This window comes from Prunus avium, chromosome 3 (genome assembly GCF_965620075.1).
Source record: "Prunus avium chromosome 3, drPruAviu1.hap1.1, whole genome shotgun sequence".
In the NCBI taxonomy this organism is placed as follows: domain Eukaryota; kingdom Viridiplantae; phylum Streptophyta; class Magnoliopsida; order Rosales; family Rosaceae; genus Prunus; species Prunus avium.
In genome coordinates this window covers 7,040,225-7,056,143 of record NC_142286.1, presented here as the reverse complement: position 1 = coordinate 7,056,143, position 15,919 = coordinate 7,040,225, and the positions used below count along the sequence as shown (strand labels likewise).

General features: G+C 37.1%; 4 protein-coding genes across 5 annotated transcripts; 3 read left to right on the top strand and 1 right to left on the bottom strand.

Annotated features, from left to right (window-relative positions):
* Nucleotides 1-1,026: 1,026 nt before the first annotated feature.
* LOC110770378 (RHOMBOID-like protein 5) lies at nucleotides 1,027-3,976 on the top strand. The gene is made up of 5 exons (XM_021974506.2): nucleotides 1,027-1,512; nucleotides 2,155-2,318; nucleotides 2,606-2,787; nucleotides 3,237-3,493; nucleotides 3,596-3,976. Exons 1-5 carry the CDS (start codon nucleotides 1,250-1,252, stop codon nucleotides 3,672-3,674), a joined length of 945 nt encoding a protein of 314 aa, XP_021830198.1. The 5' UTR covers nucleotides 1,027-1,249; the 3' UTR covers nucleotides 3,675-3,976.
* A 504-nt stretch (nucleotides 3,977-4,480) lies between these two features.
* Nucleotides 4,481-8,665, top strand: RBL5 (RHOMBOID-like protein 5). Of its 2 annotated transcripts, XR_002528738.2 has the most exons (6): nucleotides 4,481-5,788; nucleotides 6,540-6,703; nucleotides 6,790-6,965; nucleotides 7,230-7,486; nucleotides 7,583-7,697; nucleotides 8,349-8,665. XR_002528738.2 is itself a non-coding variant. In XM_021974501.2 (5 exons), the coding sequence occupies exons 1-5, from the start codon at nucleotides 5,511-5,513 to the stop codon at nucleotides 7,638-7,640; spliced, it is 933 nt and encodes a 310-aa protein (XP_021830193.1). In that variant the 5' UTR covers nucleotides 4,483-5,510; the 3' UTR covers nucleotides 7,641-8,335. The 2 variants fall into 2 exon arrangements, 1 of the variants encoding a protein (XP_021830193.1); XM_021974501.2 differs by lacking the exon at nucleotides 8,349-8,665 and having other exon boundaries at nucleotides 4,483-5,788; nucleotides 7,583-8,335.
* A 77-nt stretch (nucleotides 8,666-8,742) lies between these two features.
* LOC110770375 (Putative thiol-disulfide oxidoreductase DCC) lies at nucleotides 8,743-10,394 on the bottom strand. The gene is made up of 5 exons (XM_021974503.2): nucleotides 10,169-10,394; nucleotides 9,675-9,732; nucleotides 9,413-9,520; nucleotides 9,059-9,151; nucleotides 8,743-8,941 (listed from the first exon to the last, which is right to left on the bottom strand). Exons 1-5 carry the CDS (start codon nucleotides 10,344-10,346, stop codon nucleotides 8,860-8,862), a joined length of 519 nt encoding a protein of 172 aa, XP_021830195.1. The 5' UTR covers nucleotides 10,347-10,394; the 3' UTR covers nucleotides 8,743-8,859.
* A 974-nt stretch (nucleotides 10,395-11,368) lies between these two features.
* On the top strand, nucleotides 11,369-14,817 carry LOC110770377 (B3 domain-containing transcription factor VRN1-like). Its single transcript, XM_021974505.2, has 7 exons — nucleotides 11,369-11,595; nucleotides 12,291-12,684; nucleotides 12,922-13,097; nucleotides 13,274-13,550; nucleotides 13,648-13,985; nucleotides 14,126-14,393; nucleotides 14,485-14,817. Exons 1-6 carry the CDS (start codon nucleotides 11,491-11,493, stop codon nucleotides 14,369-14,371), a joined length of 1,536 nt encoding a protein of 511 aa, XP_021830197.1. The 5' UTR covers nucleotides 11,369-11,490; the 3' UTR covers nucleotides 14,372-14,393; nucleotides 14,485-14,817.
* The last annotated feature ends 1,102 nt before the right edge of the window (nucleotides 14,818-15,919 follow it).

Sequence of the window (15,919 nt, the reverse complement as noted above, 5' to 3'; positions counted from 1 at the left end):
AAGATTAACTAATTACATTCACCACTGAAATACAAAATTAAGAAAACACCAAATGATAAATTTAGCTCCTGTAATTTGTTACGAGTTTTCCTTTCATCATTGTAGATCCAATTTGGGCGACAGTAGCCAAGTACTTTCTAGATGTTGCAAGTCGAAGGACAATTTTAGAATTTTGTGCTTTTTTATGGTTATACTTATACGGACCAGTTTTCCGTTACTACAAAATATACGAAACTTTAAAAGAAAAAAGACTAGAATGGAGCATGTCATACTTTTCCTTTTCCTCACAGCTAGAAATCCAATCACAACAAATTTTCGGTGTTAATTACTATATCCGCAGCTTATGTCTAACTCAGGTACTGACGGCCTTAATTTCAAAATATAAAAATGTTGAATTTGAAAATGGGGAATAGTAATCATTAACGTATACGTTTATTAGTTATTACAAAATTTGGAGATATCTTTTTCCTCTCATAAATTCAATTCCAAGAAATTCTAATACTTACAAGTAATGGTTATGGAATGAAATTGATTATAATAAGAAATGGGAAGTCAGGAATTGAAATTATTCTAATACCTATGTGTGTTAGTAAATACAAGAATGTGATCAATTAGGAGGGATAGTTGATCCCATTCTTACTCATTGTTCATCCTATTCCCTTACTTAACATAGGAAGAATTTGGGTTCAAAAAAGAGTCCTACTGAAGAACAAAGTTACGCCAAAACGAGTCAGATAATGCACGCACAACAAAGTTACGTCATACAATGCGACTATCCACAATAAGGTATCGAACTCATCACAAATATATCATCCTCGCAATAATGTGAGTCAAACCTTAGACATCCTCCAACTAAATAGAGACAATTACAACTAGACCAAAAGCTAGATTTCCTTCCTTTTTTTTCTTTTTTCAAGAATGGAATTATGGAAGGCCATTAAGTCATGTCCACCGCACATCTATTAGCGGGAAAAACACATACCTTATTTAACTAACAACTCAACAAGACTCGTTCCTTGCCACCCAAAACCTATATCTCTCTCTTCGCCCTCAACCTAACTTGGTGCACATTTGCATCTGCACCTGCAACCCTCGCCAACACTGCCGGTGCAGTGTGTACCTCCTCCTCCCCAGCGCAGCACCTGCAACCCTCGCCAACACTGCCGGGACAGTGTGTACCTCCTCCTCCCCAGCGCAGCACACATATACCGAATTTGATATAATATCTTCAAGAAAACCAAAAAAGAAAATGTATCCACCCCCGCCATACTATGCTCCACCTCCACCAGCGTATTACGCGCCGCCACTAATGCCACCACCACCAAAGCGGTACTCTCCGTGGCTGGTGCCGCTTATCTTTTTGGTGAATCTCGGGTTGTTCATATGGATCATGTATGAGAATGATTGCCCATCTAGAATTTCAAAGGATCAATGCATGTTAGGCCATTATTTGGATAGGTTCTCTTTCCAACCCTGGAAAGATAACCGCATGGTTGGTCCTACCCCTGAAACGTAAGGACTCTCTCTCTCTCTCTCTCTCAATGTTTTCATTTGTTTGTTTCTGTTCTCTTATTTTTCTATTTATGCTAATGGGATTACAAAACTTGTTATGAGGGTAATTAATGTGATGAAATTGAGATGGATTTTGCAAATGTTAGAGAGCAATTATTTCTATGTAATTTATCATTTTCTTTTGGGAGGGGGAGGTGGAGGTTAAAAACCATAACATATACGAATTTCAATGACAATTAGGGGAAAGTAATTGATCTTAAGGACCTAAGATTTCAAGTTATAATTGGAATTGGGTGAAAAGTTAGACAAAAGAATGTAGCTAGGCTAATTGATTTTATAACCTATATGATATCCACTTAAGTTGTGATTGGAAGTGAAAGGAGATATCCATCACTTAAGTTGTGATTTTATAACCAACTTCAACAAAACTATCTAGGGTGAGGAAAAATGGAAAAGCAATACCAATTTAGCAACCATCCCTAATTCTCTCTCTCTCTCTCTCTCTCTCTCTCTCTCTCTCTCTCTCTCTCTCTCTCTCTCTCTCTCTCTCCCTCTTTTGTCTGTTCCCTAATTCTCAATTAGGCCATCTTTAATTAAGCTTCTACTAATTACTGACTGTGCAAAACCTTAATCTATTTGCAGACTTCAAAGACTAGGAGGCCTTGATAGAAAACTAGTAGTGGATGGTGGTGAACCATGGCGCCTTTTGTCCTCCATGTGGCTACATGCCGGGCTGATTCATCTGTTTGCCAACATGCTCAGCCTTGATTTTTTAGGACTTCGGCTTGAGCGGGACTTTGGATTTCGTAAGAAATTAACATTCATGATACAAATATATATATATATATATACATTTTCTATGTTAAGGATGTTCTAAATTTAAGAAAAGTGCACACATCTTTCCTAGGGCTATCCAACAATGTATTTCAATGATCGAAACCGTCTATGTTTTAGGTTATCTTTAAAGGATTATCCTTTCAAAAAATCGTTCGATCTTGGTTTAGCCCTTGAATAGGATGTTTACAATCCAAGTAGTCAGTTTTACATGATGAATGCTTAGCTAACTGTTGTGTGAACTGTTTGGATTTGGCAGATAGATTCGTATTCGTGTATGTGCTGGCTGGGTTAGGTGGAAATGTAGCGTCTTGCCTTAATATTATCAAACACGACAAGTCAAGCAAGACTATATCAGTTGGCGCATCTGGGGCAATTTTTGGATTGTTGGGAGCTTCCCTTTCTGAGCTCATCACAAACTGGACAGTCTATGACGATAAGGTAAAGCCTCTTTTCTCTTTAGTTATTCCCCTTCTTTTCTGTAACTCTTAACTGGTAAATAAAAGTTCACATAAACTCTAAGCTCAAAGTGCTGATATTGAGTTTGTATCCAAAACTATGTGGTTTCCTATTCGGGTTTTCCTTTAATTTATTTTCAATATAAACTCTGAGCTCAGAGTGCTTAACCTTAAATTTGGACAGAAGCACAATGTCACAAGAGCATAAGCAGAAGTCTTATTTCCCAACAGTTAAAGTTTGGACTGCTTATATTTTCTGTTCTGATATTGTGTTACGTCGCTTTACGCTTCCATTTAATTAGCTTTTCAATGCAAACTCAAAAGCCAAAATGCTTAACCTTAAATTCCAACACAACCACAATATCATCACAGGAACATAAGCATAGATCCTATTTCCCACACCTAATCTAACCTCTTAATTTTCCTATTCAGTGCTCAACAATCATGATACTCATCCTCAATGCTGCCCTGAACTTGGCTATTGGGTTTCTACTTAAGATGGACAACTCAGGTCATGTAGGAGGACTCGTCGCCGGATTTTTCCTTGGTTTTGTTCTTTTTGTCAAGCCTCAGTTTGGATATGTAAGCAGCAAGTACATTCCATCATACCATCAAGTCAAACGTAAACCAAGGCACAACTTCTGTCAATATTTTCTAGGGCTCGTTGCTTTGGTCGTGTTGGTTATTCTGTAAGTTACTAATTTCATTTTCTCTTTCAACAATCTGTTCAAGGTTAACCATTGAAAGTTAGCTATCCAGTCTCTGATTAAAAAAAAATTCTTAATTTGCAGATATGGAGTTGGCTTTGGTAAGCTATTTAACATAAAGGAGATTAAAGAGCATCTGCCTGACAGCGTCAAAAACTATTGAGCTTGTATAAGTTTTGAGTAATGAACAAACCATAGTTTCTTGACGGTTCAACTGCATGTTCTTGAAGAATTGCAAGTATAACACAACAAAATATATACTTGTTTATGTACGCAAAACATACGTATGAACCACATGCATATGTATCGTTGATGTATATATATACCTGCCAATGTTCATATGTAAGTGTACATGAGAGAGATGATTGTGGGGATTTAAGAGAGGTCAGTATTTTGTGGATTGTGAGAGAGATGCTCAGATGAGTATTTCATAATTTTAGTAATCACAACAATTTTTTGGCGATATTCTTTTGGTTTCAGAATTTTTTTCTGCATTTTTCGGACTAAGCAACCCGAGCATTTTTCACAGAAATTTTATTAGACAACGATGAAGTCGATTTCATTCTGTTAGCAAAACTTAGGGTACAAAACAAAATTCATGATATCCGCAGTTGCCAATATGCATACCCTTTAGTATGTGCTAGTGAAAAATGTGTGGCGGTCATCGTGATGTACGAATCTCACGAGGAACCTACAACCATCCTGAAGAAAGAAAGAAAAAAATTGTAACTAGTGTACGATCTATTGCATCTTTCATCGATTCCAAGATACCCTTGAGTATGGCCTTAATTTCACATGACCAAGACACCCGATTTGACAAACACTTGGGGCATCTTGGCTTCACTGTGATATCATTTAAAGCCCCATAATCAATACACATCCTTCTTTTCTAACTAAAACAACTGGAGATGAAAAAGGGTCTATTGCTAGTAGGCTGACTGCCGGGTGCCGGCACACAACATGCGTCATTATCACGACTCGACTTCTGTTCAGAGGTAAACCTTTGTGTTTGGTGAAAGACGATCAGAGTGAGACTGCAAAGAGAGTGAGTAACTGTATTGATTATCACAAATGCCCTGTTTGTTGACAACATAATCACCAATACAACTAAGGCATGAAGCCAATCCTAACAGCCTAACCAGAAACACCTATCAAAACCTAAAACACTTATGTTGAGTCAGCTTCCTTATCATTTGGAACAAGTCATCATAGCTGGCGATCAACAGGTCAAAGTCTGTGGTTTGAGAATATGAAAGTTTGTGGTAGAAGGCTGTGGCGGATGTGCCAAGTCTTGTAACAAATACTAAACTATATCCAGGTTGGTTTTGCTGGCACAATTTCTCCATGTAACAAGAATCTACAATGGGATAAGTTAGAGCGGTTGAGCACCAAGTACCACATCATAGAGATTATTGGATGTAATTTTTAGCAAAAACCAAATCGAACCGATCCAATTATCGTTAAGTATCATAAAATTAGCACTTGGAACTTTTAAGTTTTAGTATGAAACAAGCTTATTTGTACATTTTAAAAATATATATATAAAATCTGAGAGAAACCGACGGAAACCACATTTCAATATGGATTGGTTTTTAACTTTTCATGAAAAATTAATTGAAAGCAGTTCAGAAGCATCATGCAGCATGGTCATTAATCATACAGCTTCCTCTATGTTGCTAAAGTCAAACCTCTTGTTTACTAATCCCAACTTTATTTTTATTTTCTCCCTTTTTGTTATCTGTTCTGTTTGTTTTTTTGTTGAAGAATGGAAGGTTATAACATAAAAGGGGCATAAAGTAATTTCTTCCCATCTATTATCGGGGAGAGTTGCCAAACTTATCTACCACCCTAGCCAAACTCGATCCTTGCCACCCAAAGCCAATATTTTCTCTCGTCTATCTCTCCTCCTTGTAACTTGGTGGTGCACATTAGCATCTGCCACCGCTGCCAATAGTGCCGGTGCAGTGTGCACCCCTTCCCCTTTCTCCCCGTGGCCGAAATGGGGAAGAGACCGCCATCCTCCGAAGACATGGAGAAGGGACGTGAAAAGGCTAGACCTTCCATGCCTCCGCCACACTTATGCCCCCCACCACCAAAGCCATGGGTGCCGTGGCTTGTGCCAATCATATTTGTGGCCAATGTAGCCGTGTTCATTTACACCATGTACGTCAATGACTGTCCATCAATAGACGAGAATAAGTGTATTCTTCCTTCTTTGAAGAGGTTCTCTTTCCAACCCTTCAAAGAAAACCCTCTCCTTGGTCCTGCCGGACTCACGTAAGAATTTCCTCTCTCAATGATTTCTATTTTCAGTTTATTTTCTTGTTTCGCAATAGAATTTATGAGGCTAATCTTTTCTTTTAATGTGTTTCACAATCCTTACCATTTTCTCTTCTCTTTTTTTTTTTTTTTCTTGTGGAGGGTGGAGGTTTAAAATTAATAATCAACTGAGGTATGAGAGTGGAAAACAAAAACAGAAACCATTGTATGGAGTTTGATTACGACTAAAGCATAACTCATTTGAGCAACCTACAAAGTTGAAGGTGTATGGAAAATTAGAGCAACCTATAGAGTCGGCCTGTTGGCTAACATTGTTAGAGGCTTGAGACTTGCTCAGAACATGAATCCCATTCAATACTCTGTTTGGTTCTGTACATTCATATACTTCCGTCTATGCAATCTCTTCGAATTTGAAAGAAAAAGAAGAATTTTCTTACTCAAAAAGGGGTAGTTCCAATTGATATTTGGATTCTTATGTCTTACTTAAGTAACCTAATCTCTCTAGCATAGTTTCACATTCTCCCCCCTAGGTCTTGGCAACTTCACTGCCCATGATTCTATGCCACCCCAAAATGTAGGGACAGTGGATTTCAGCAGCCCGAGTCAAACCCGGGAAATCTGTCCGGTTACTCTGCCAATTTAGAAATCATTGCTAGCGCAACTAGGCCAACTCTAAGCTACAACTTATTGCACATAGTCAGCATGCTCAATACATGAAAAACCTTGATCTAATTGCTACTGCTTGCAGTCTAAAAAAACTAGGAGCCCTTGAAAGGCAACTAGTGGTGGAAGAGGGCGAAGGATGGCGCCTCTTGTCTTGCATGTGGCTTCATGCGGGAGTCGTTCACTTACTTGCCAATATGATGAGCCTTTTATTCATAGGAATCCGACTTGAGCAGGAATTTGGATTTAGTAAGAACTTAAGATTCAGGAGATTTTAACTTAGTTTTTACATGATCAGTGCATGCTAACCATTCTCCACTGTTTAAATTTGGCAGTCAGAATAGGACTCTTGTATGTGCTTGCTGGATTAGGTGGAAGTTTAGGATCGACTATGCATCTTATGAGAACCACAAGCCCGACTATATCAGTTGGTGCATCCGGAGCACTTTTTGGATTGTTGGGAGCCATGCTTTCTGAGCTTCTAATAAACTGGACAATCTACGTAAATAAGGTAACCTTTCTTTTCTCTTTCTCTGGCTTTCAATCACTCTTAACTGGTAAGTCAAATAACCCACAACTATGCCCGTGAACCGCCATCAAATACAATCAATATGACCTCTAACATGTATGTGGCACTCACTGTAATATTGTAAGATCACATGTATGTTGTGAGAGGTAGACCATATATGGCAAGCTCATACAAATTTTAAGCACAACTATAACTATAAGCACAGATCTATGAGGGATGCATCTAAGATCTAACTTTGCTATTCAGTGCACAGCGCTCCTGATACTCATTGTCGTCATTGCCCTGAATATGGCTGTCGGGTTTCTACCTAAAGTGGACAATTCAGCTCATATAGGAGGATTCCTTGCAGGATTTTTCCTTGGCTTTATTATTCTTGTTCGTCCTCAATACGGTTATATACGCCGTAAGCATCTTCCATCAACCTATGAGGGCAAACATAAACCTAGGCACAAGGGCTATCAATATGTGCTAGGGATCAGTGCTCTTGTTATCTTAATTCTTGGGTAAGTTTCTTTCCTTTAGGCAATTTACTTAATACCAATGAAAATTAATCAACCTCCAGTCTCTGATTAAGTTTTATCTATTTTCATTCATTCCAGATACACATATGGCTTTGGTAAGCTATATGGTCTTAAGGCACTGAAAAATCTGCCTTAAGTTCTAGAAATCGAATGAATATTCTTGAGAACTCAACTGCCTACTCAAGAATTTCAGGTATAACACCACCTCCTCTACAAGACCGAAAAAAGAAAAAGAACAACAGAACCCACCACAAATTATACTTCCTTATATCAGAAAAGGCTGAAACACATGCATGTCTAAAGTGAATCTAACTTTACTGCTGACGTATGGATGTATATTTGTGAATGTTCAGATGTTGTAAATGTATGTATATGTACAAAATGCATATATCTTGAAAACCAGACAACTAGAAGCTGCTACAGATTTGAATACAGTTTGACATATGCTATATTCAAGTTAACAGTGCTCCAACAGATATAGGAAATTAAGCTACATGAATGATCACATTATACTAAGTTTGGCTTGAACACTGTTTCAGTATTATTTATTTGAATTCCGCAATTAGCAAAAGTTGTATAATATACCACACACATATGTATACATGCAAACATATATATGTATATCGTACGAAGTTACTGATAAATAATTTTTTATTCTTTCTTATCTGTAAAGAGTTCATATTGTCTTTAACGAGATGGTTGCTTACACCGATCATGCCAATGACAAGTGAAATTCGTAAATTATGAAACTTCCGTTGCTAATAGTCCTTGATTGAATTTCTTTTTGTTTTCGTCTGAGAATGAGCATAATGAGTTTAACACTAAACTTCAAGATGGTAAACAGGGCTGTAAGAAAGACATAAATACCTATATGGTATAACCCCAAATAGACTCAAAACACACTTGTGGGTGTGCATGTGCGCTCACTTGACCACAAAAAGGGGACCGACAAAGAGATTTTAGCACGGGAGAGGAACAGAGTATAAGCAAAGACAGCAGGGAGTCTTCTAGGATAAGGAGGAGTAGATGAAGACAATGCTATGTTTTAGTCAAGGTAGCAATGTAGATGAGTTCTGTAATTTCTATTTCAGAATTTTTCTGCATTTTGATTAAACACCCCAAGCATTGTTGATGGAAGATGAGTTACTCTCCCAATTCACATGTACACTGTACTTCTAGATGTCTTGTTAAAATTAAACTATATTGTAATCAACTTGAGAAAGTCAATTAGACAACTCTGAAGGAAATTTTACTCTATTTAATAAAAGCAAAACTTAGCTTACAAAACCAAAATTCATCAGATCCGCACTTGCCAATATACATACCTTTAGTAGGAAAATTAAGTATTCTAATGCCTATATCTCACATGCGTCTGAGCGACCAAAAATTGTGTAACGGTTGTTTGCAACATTGTCATATAGAAAATCCCGTACGAAACTGCATCCGTCAAGAAGAAATAAAGTCATGGAAACAGTTTATCATCGATTGCTTCTTTCATCAGTTTCAAATCTTAGCATACAAAAATTATAAAATAAGAAGCAGGGAAGGACTTACAGAGGTACAAACTGTAGAAAGAATGCTAGCTGGGGGAAGGGTAAGTCGATGTATTCCATTATCTTCACAACAGCTTCTGACTTGATGAAGGATCTAAAATTCACCATGTCAGCTCTCATTTTTATTCATATAATCCCTTTATAAGATATATCTGCTACATTCTAAGTTATTTAAGATTAAAAAAATGCAAGCAGTTGGAAGCATCAAACTGATAAAGTGTTTCACTGAAAATAAAATATGTTAAGTGAGAAAAGACAACTATTTAGATGGAATTTAAAGTCGGAATCATTTATCATAAAGTTAACTTGAAGATGGTAAACTGCTCTTAATAAACACAAAAGTCATTGTAAATACCTATCCTGTTCAACAAGAACAACACTTGAAATATCATCCGGAGCTCTTCCGGACCTTCTTAGCAGTTTCTTCCCTGCTTCACTCTGGAGAGCTTCAAACCTTATTCTCCTGTCAGTGGTGGTTTAAACAAGAATAAACGTGTTGCGCAGAAAACTGAAGATAAACCTCATAAGACACCAAAACATTTGCAGTCATGAAACATATGGATGACATATATCATAATTAGAGTCTACAAAAGATCAAAGGAGGAGGAGAATCGAACCTATTTCGATCATTATCACGCACGAACTTCACACCTCCATTACATAAGTTACAAACACCTGTAAAACAAAGATTAAGAAACGAAAAATCGGCAATCATGTGATGAAGTTTAACCAAGTCCACATTGACCAATTGAACTTAACTCTGACACATTTTCGTTTAGAACATATAAAGGACCATAAGAAGCATAGATAGATACACATAAACCAGTAAAAACCACAACACAAAATCATCTTACACATCACATATGTAAAAATATCTATAGTCTTTATTTTCCATTTTTACTTATTTTAAACATGGCTTATAACGTATCAAATTAGGTTGCCTTTTAATGCAAAAATATCACTTTTTTAGGTGCATCATTCAACAACACAGAGAAATTATTTGTCCATAAAATGAAAAAACCAAACAACCCATAATATTAAACGGGTTCTATTTACACCAAGCGCATGATAACATAACAATGAAATTATGTGCTAAAATGAACTGCTTTACCGTCAAATAACATGATGGGCCTCGTGTCATTTTCAAAGAAGCCTGAAGTTGCTTCGACCCAGTCCACTCTATCACCTCGGGTTGGGGACACGGTAGCAAACGTAGTTAGCCTTCGTCTAACGTGCGCGGGCCGTGAAAAGCCCACTCGTACGCACCCACCAGGAACCAGAAGCGCCATGAAAGCTGTTCGAAGCGGAGGAATTCAGACCCAAAAATATAAGAACACAAAAGGAAATTGTAAAATATATAAGTACATGAATTATTTTGACCTTGAAGAGTCGAGGTAATTACATGAAGTACCCTTTTGGCTAGAATGAGTTTTGTGTGTGCTGGGGATGTGAGAATGGCTTCTCTGTGATAGTAGGGAAACTTATGGGGTAGAAAAGTAAATGGACTCTCAATTTTACAAAATAGTTTTACGTGGCTTCACATTTGGGGTACCACGTGGAAGTTCACATACCATTGACACTGAGCTCTTTTGTTAGATTTTTGTTTGTTGACAAGAGCAAAGCTTTGAAGGTTGACGTGGAACTTTGGTCAACGGAATGGAGCTGGTAACTATAGTTTGACTCAAAACCTAATTTGGTGATTGTGCTTTTTAATTTTGCAATTTCGATAATTTTGTCTGATTTTATTTGAAGTATAATTTCTGACTTTCTGCTAATTGAAGTTGTTATCTCCACCTGATATGAACATGAAATAAGACTTAAAGGAGAAAATTGATTCGATCAAAGTATGATAGTTGACATCTCGGATTGTGCAAAAAAATGTACACAATGTTAAATTTACTTAAGCCGTCGAATTCAAATTTAATATTTTGCATTTCACGCAACGATTACAACTCAAAAACATTTCATAGATAGGTTGAGTGAATAATTGTGTCAAAATATAAAGCTCACCTTTTATTTAATCAATTACCAAGAAGAAAAATAGAAGCTTAAAAACAGATAATATTTTCAACAATACCGACCGGGTATATCAATATGGGAATTTGGTACTCAGAGTCAGCCTAGACACATTTATTCATTCATCACTCTTGACTCGTACACTAATTTATATCCCAACTTCCCAAGACATGCAAAGTCCACTCCCCTGAAAAAAAACAGGCATAAAGGCATTGAGTAGTTGTGAGTTGAATTCCTGACAATTGAATTGATTGGGCAAACAGTTCATTAATTGGCTACCTTCTTCTATTATCTACCTCATGCACTCACCATCAAATCAAATAAAAACACTCCCCCTGCTTTTCTAGCTGAGAACTGAGGACACAACATATTGCTAAAGCTTTGAAACACACATCTTGAAGCTTTTCAACTTCAAAAATGGCTTCTTTTCAACGGAAAATTCCTAACCGGCCAACGTTTTCCACCAACACTCCCCATTTCTTAAAGATTATCTCAAAGGGTACTTGTAAACAGAGCAAACTTGTGAGCACCTCTCTCTCTCTCTCTCTCTCTCTCTTTCTCTCTCTCTCTAGAAATGTAGCTACTTTGCTCTTACATAGCTAGCTAGAGCCATGAATGCATAATGAGGAAGTTGTTTCCACAGATAGGTGTCCGTAGTTTCCTTCTGATTGTGTTTTTGCTGAGATAAAATGGTGTTTGCTCATGGTTGGTGTTTCCTAATTAACTATTTTAGGCCGTGGAAACCTGTTAGAATTTAGATATGAGATGCATGTACTCATAGTTAAATGTCAGTGATTCTAGAGACAAAAATAAAAAAATTTCTCTTTTATAGTACCTCTGGGACTTTGCCATCAGATTAAACCGAGTAAACACAGCTTTGTTCCATAAACTGTAGAAAAATCTTTGAAACACATTTGAAGTTCAACTATGGCTGCTTTTCCGCACGAAATTGATGACTCGCCAACATTTTCTGCTACTGTTTATATGGCTAGTTTTTTTCTCCTCTACGGCTAGTATTCATGATACATGTGTGTGCTGATGCTTGAAGCGAAAGCGAGAAATGAATCTACATTGATGTGGTAGTGAATTTTTTTTTTTGCTGCAGTAGCTATATGCTATATATTTATTGAATGACTCATTTCTTAGCTACAAAAGTATGGGATAATGTTTTTCACTTTATGGTCTGTTACTTGACTGACACATTCTATGTTGCGCAGAGGATTCCCAATAAATTTTTGATGAAATATGGATATGATCTATCAAATCCAGTATTTCTTAAGCTTCCAAGTGGTTCAGAATGGAAAATTGAACTCAGAAGATGGGAAGACGAGGCCTGGTTGGACAAGGGTTGGCCAAAGTTCTCTACGTTTTACTCTCTAGACTACTGTCACTCGTTAGTTTTTGGCTATGAAGGAAAGTCCAAATTCTGCGTTCACATATTTGACCGAAACTTCACAGAGATTGCCTATCCATTAACAATGCCCGAGATGAAAGAAACCGATGAAGTTGATGATTCTGAATCTGAATCTGAATCTGATGATGATTTTAGTGATGATTCTGTTGAAATCTTGGACAACTTTCTACCCCACTCAAGAAAATCAAGTTCAAGTGGTATTAAAGCAGAAACCAACATCAACTTCCACAATGTGGCTCCACATCTTAACTAGACCTAGAAAACACTCAACCTTATGAAATGATGCTTGAGAAGTCAATTAGAATTAAGAATTCTCATCTGTTCAAATCAGATATGAAAATTACAGAATTATGTGTTTTGCTTTTTTCTTCAACTTTATTGTTTTTTCTCCCATTCTGTTCTCATTTGAAATATCCTATTATTTTCTTTAACAGGAAAATCTGAGTTTCCTGCCAAAAGACATTGCAGTGGCATGTCTACCACTCGAAGAGTCGTAAAACGAACTGGAAGTGCAAAAGTTATAGCTCTTCAGAGAGCTAAGGCTTTCAAATCTGACAAACCTTCTTTCATAGTTCCCATGACGCGATCTTATACCAATCGGTCTTTTGTGGTAAGCTTTCAATAGACAACCGTGCTTGCCATCACAACTTCTGTTAACTTGTATTTATAGATCATACAGTATGAAAAAGAACTAAGCAACTGTACTTTCACAGAGCACAATCATGGTACTCTCTCTTCAACATTTTCTTATTGTCTTTTTCTTGTTTTCCATTTAATTATTTTCAGTGGTTGCCATCCGATTTTTCCTTCCATATGACACGTCTTAGTAACAATTCTGGTAACGTTATGTTTCGGGTTTTGGATGGGAGAACTTGGTCTCTTGGATTGAAATGTGAAAGGGCAAAACGAAAAGCCAGATTCCAGTCTGGTTGGTTTAAATTTGTGCGAGACAATAATTTGAAAATTGGTGATGTATGTGTGTTTGTGTTGGTTGACGACATTAGACTTACTTTTGAAGTTGTCATTTTCCGTGCCATAGAAGCTGCAAACACCTTGTCACCGGGTAAGTTGTCTTTCAATTTTTGAACTAATTAGTCAATCGAAGCACCACAGAGATTAACTATCTGTCACCTTCATCTCTCTTTTTTATATGCCTGCAGATGTTGATGGGGAACAAACAATGTCCGAGATGGAAGAAACTGATGAAGATTATGATTCTGTTGAACTCTTGGACGATTTTCCACCATGCCCGAAAACAAAGCCCAGCAAGAAAAACAGAACATGTTCGATTAGTACAGCAGAAAATAACAACAAAAGTGTCGGTGGCTCGTCTAGGACTCAAAAATTTCTAAAACGAAGACCTCAGGTTCCTAGGATGTTGAATCCAGTTACGGAAAGCGGAACAGATAGAGCTCTTCAGAGAGCAAAGGCTTTCAGATCAGAATACCCTTCTTCCACGGTTGTTATGCATCCCTCATATATCCATGCACGTTATTTGGTAAGCTTTCTAGAGAGACATTATGCACAACATCTGCTAACTTCTATCTGTGTATGTCAGTGTGAAAAGAATAGCTAGCAAATTACATCATAAACACTCCAAAATTCTCAGTTTTAACCTGCTTCTCTTTCTCCTTTCAGAATATAGGAGCCAAGTTCATCAAGAAACATCTTCTTAACCGGAGTCGTGATAATGCCATCCTTCGTGTTTCGGATGGAAGAACTTGGCCTGTCTCATTAGGCCAACAAGGCAAAGGTGTCAGATTTCAGACTGGTTGGATGAAATTTGTGCAAGACAATCAGTTGGAAATCGGAGATGTGTGTGTCTTTGTGTTGAGTAATGACATCAAACGTTTAATTGATGTTGTCCTTTTCCGCGCTAAATAAGCAGCAAAGTGCACCTTGTCAGGTGAGTTATCTATTGGTTAATTTGTGAATTTGTGCTCCATTAGGGCTGCTCTGCATAACACATGTGTTATCCTTCCCTCTTTTTGTTTTAGGGGAAGGCAACTGAAGTCCGAGGATCAGTTCAAGTCGAAAAATTAAAAGAGAAGCCTGATGGATGAAGCAATGGAAGCTGAATATTTTGTTATGAATCCACTAGTACTGCCAAGTCCTATCTGAATATTGAAGGCAGAGGACGCCTGAAAATTCAAAGATGTTCTAACATAAGAACTGATATTACCACTATATGCTTATATATTTGCCTTCCATTGTTGTTTTGATTACCTTAGAAAGGGAACAATCTACGAATCTCTTTTGTTGTTTTGAATTTCAACTCCATCTCGAACAGTTCATTTTGAAAGGCATGAATCTAGGAGGTCTCTATATGACTGCAGCAGAGTTGAATGATGATGAAGTATACTTTGTGCGGTTCAATTCACTCCTCCAATATTGCTTGTATAAAATAAAAAAAACACTGTCATAATATCAGTTATTCTCTTATCCGGATGTCCGCACGTTATTAACGTGTGGATCCTATTGTAAACAGGCAGGAAAACAGAGATGGGTAGTACAAAATACATGGCGTCTGCACGATAATAACGTCCGGATGTCCGTATAAGAGAATTTCTGATCATAATATCTCATATCTTTTGGTTTTCAAACCATATCTTAATGAATGATTTTAGGAGTTGTGCTTGATTAGTTGTTTCTCTACTGGCAATTTCAATTTCACCAAACTTCTTGTTCGGCTCAAACTTGGCATCCTCAAAGATTGTACTAACCTTATACCTTCTGTAAAGATTTAAGGACTGGTTGAATTTTGTACACTTTCCATGTTAATTCCACTTGTGAGCCAAAATGGTTCATATATCTGTCGGAAAAAGCAGTCTTGGCCAAGATTTTTATCGAGTCAGATGCAACAAAAAAGAAACTTTATCACCAAAAATTTGCCAGAAGTAGAAGGTGGAGTATTTGTTTCTTTTTTGTTGCAAAAAGCAAGAGATGGATGATATTTTTGGAGTGTCAATAACAGTCGTCATAAAAAAGTAATGGGTAAAGTTTTTTATTTTTGTTCCACAGAAAGGTAGAGAGTATATGTGTAAAGTTTGCTACATCATTTTGCTGATATGGCACGTCTTCATTGGTTAAAATCTTTTCATTCATTTAGTGGTACTTCCCTTATTAAAATATTTTTTTGTGTATAATAAACTTATTTTCCCATAATAAATTTATTTTACTTCACAAATAAAATTTATTATTATTATTTTTTATTTTTTTATTTTTGGTCTGAACCATGAGGTGGTCCTGGATGGGCCCCAACTATAGGTGGCACCTTTAAGCCTTAACCACAACCCAGACTAATCCCCACTCACACCGGGTCGGCCCGTAAGGGGTAAAGTGTTGGCCAAGCGGTGACTTCGTACGAGAGCAGAGATCGAACTCCTGACCTCTCTTAAGGAATGAGAGTGCCGAACCACTCACACCAACCAC

Coding starts and splice junctions, on each gene's coding strand:
- LOC110770378 (XM_021974506.2), top strand. CDS start 1,250: ATGTATCCACCCCCGCCATACTATGCTCCACCTCCACCAGCGTATTAC. Junction 2,319..2,605: donor TGAGCGGGACTTTGGATTTC/GTAAGAAATTAA, acceptor TGGATTTGGCAG/ATAGATTCGTATTCGTGTAT. Junction 3,494..3,595: donor TTGGTCGTGTTGGTTATTCT/GTAAGTTACTAA, acceptor CTTAATTTGCAG/ATATGGAGTTGGCTTTGGTA.
- RBL5 (XM_021974501.2), top strand. CDS start 5,511: ATGGGGAAGAGACCGCCATCCTCCGAAGACATGGAGAAGGGACGTGAA. Junction 6,704..6,789: donor TGAGCAGGAATTTGGATTTA/GTAAGAACTTAA, acceptor TAAATTTGGCAG/TCAGAATAGGACTCTTGTAT. Junction 6,966..7,229: donor GGACAATCTACGTAAATAAG/GTAACCTTTCTT, acceptor TTTGCTATTCAG/TGCACAGCGCTCCTGATACT.
- LOC110770375 (XM_021974503.2), bottom strand. CDS start 10,346: ATGGCGCTTCTGGTTCCTGGTGGGTGCGTACGAGTGGGCTTTTCACGG. Junction 9,733..10,168: donor GCCCATCATGTTATTTGACG/GTAAAGCAGTTC, acceptor TTTGTTTTACAG/GTGTTTGTAACTTATGTAAT. Junction 9,152..9,412: donor GTTCTTGTTGAACAGGATAG/GTATTTACAATG, acceptor GGTGAATTTTAG/ATCCTTCATCAAGTCAGAAG.
- LOC110770377 (XM_021974505.2), top strand. CDS start 11,491: ATGGCTTCTTTTCAACGGAAAATTCCTAACCGGCCAACGTTTTCCACC. Junction 13,551..13,647: donor TGCAAACACCTTGTCACCGG/GTAAGTTGTCTT, acceptor ATATGCCTGCAG/ATGTTGATGGGGAACAAACA. Junction 13,986..14,125: donor ATATCCATGCACGTTATTTG/GTAAGCTTTCTA, acceptor TTCTCCTTTCAG/AATATAGGAGCCAAGTTCAT.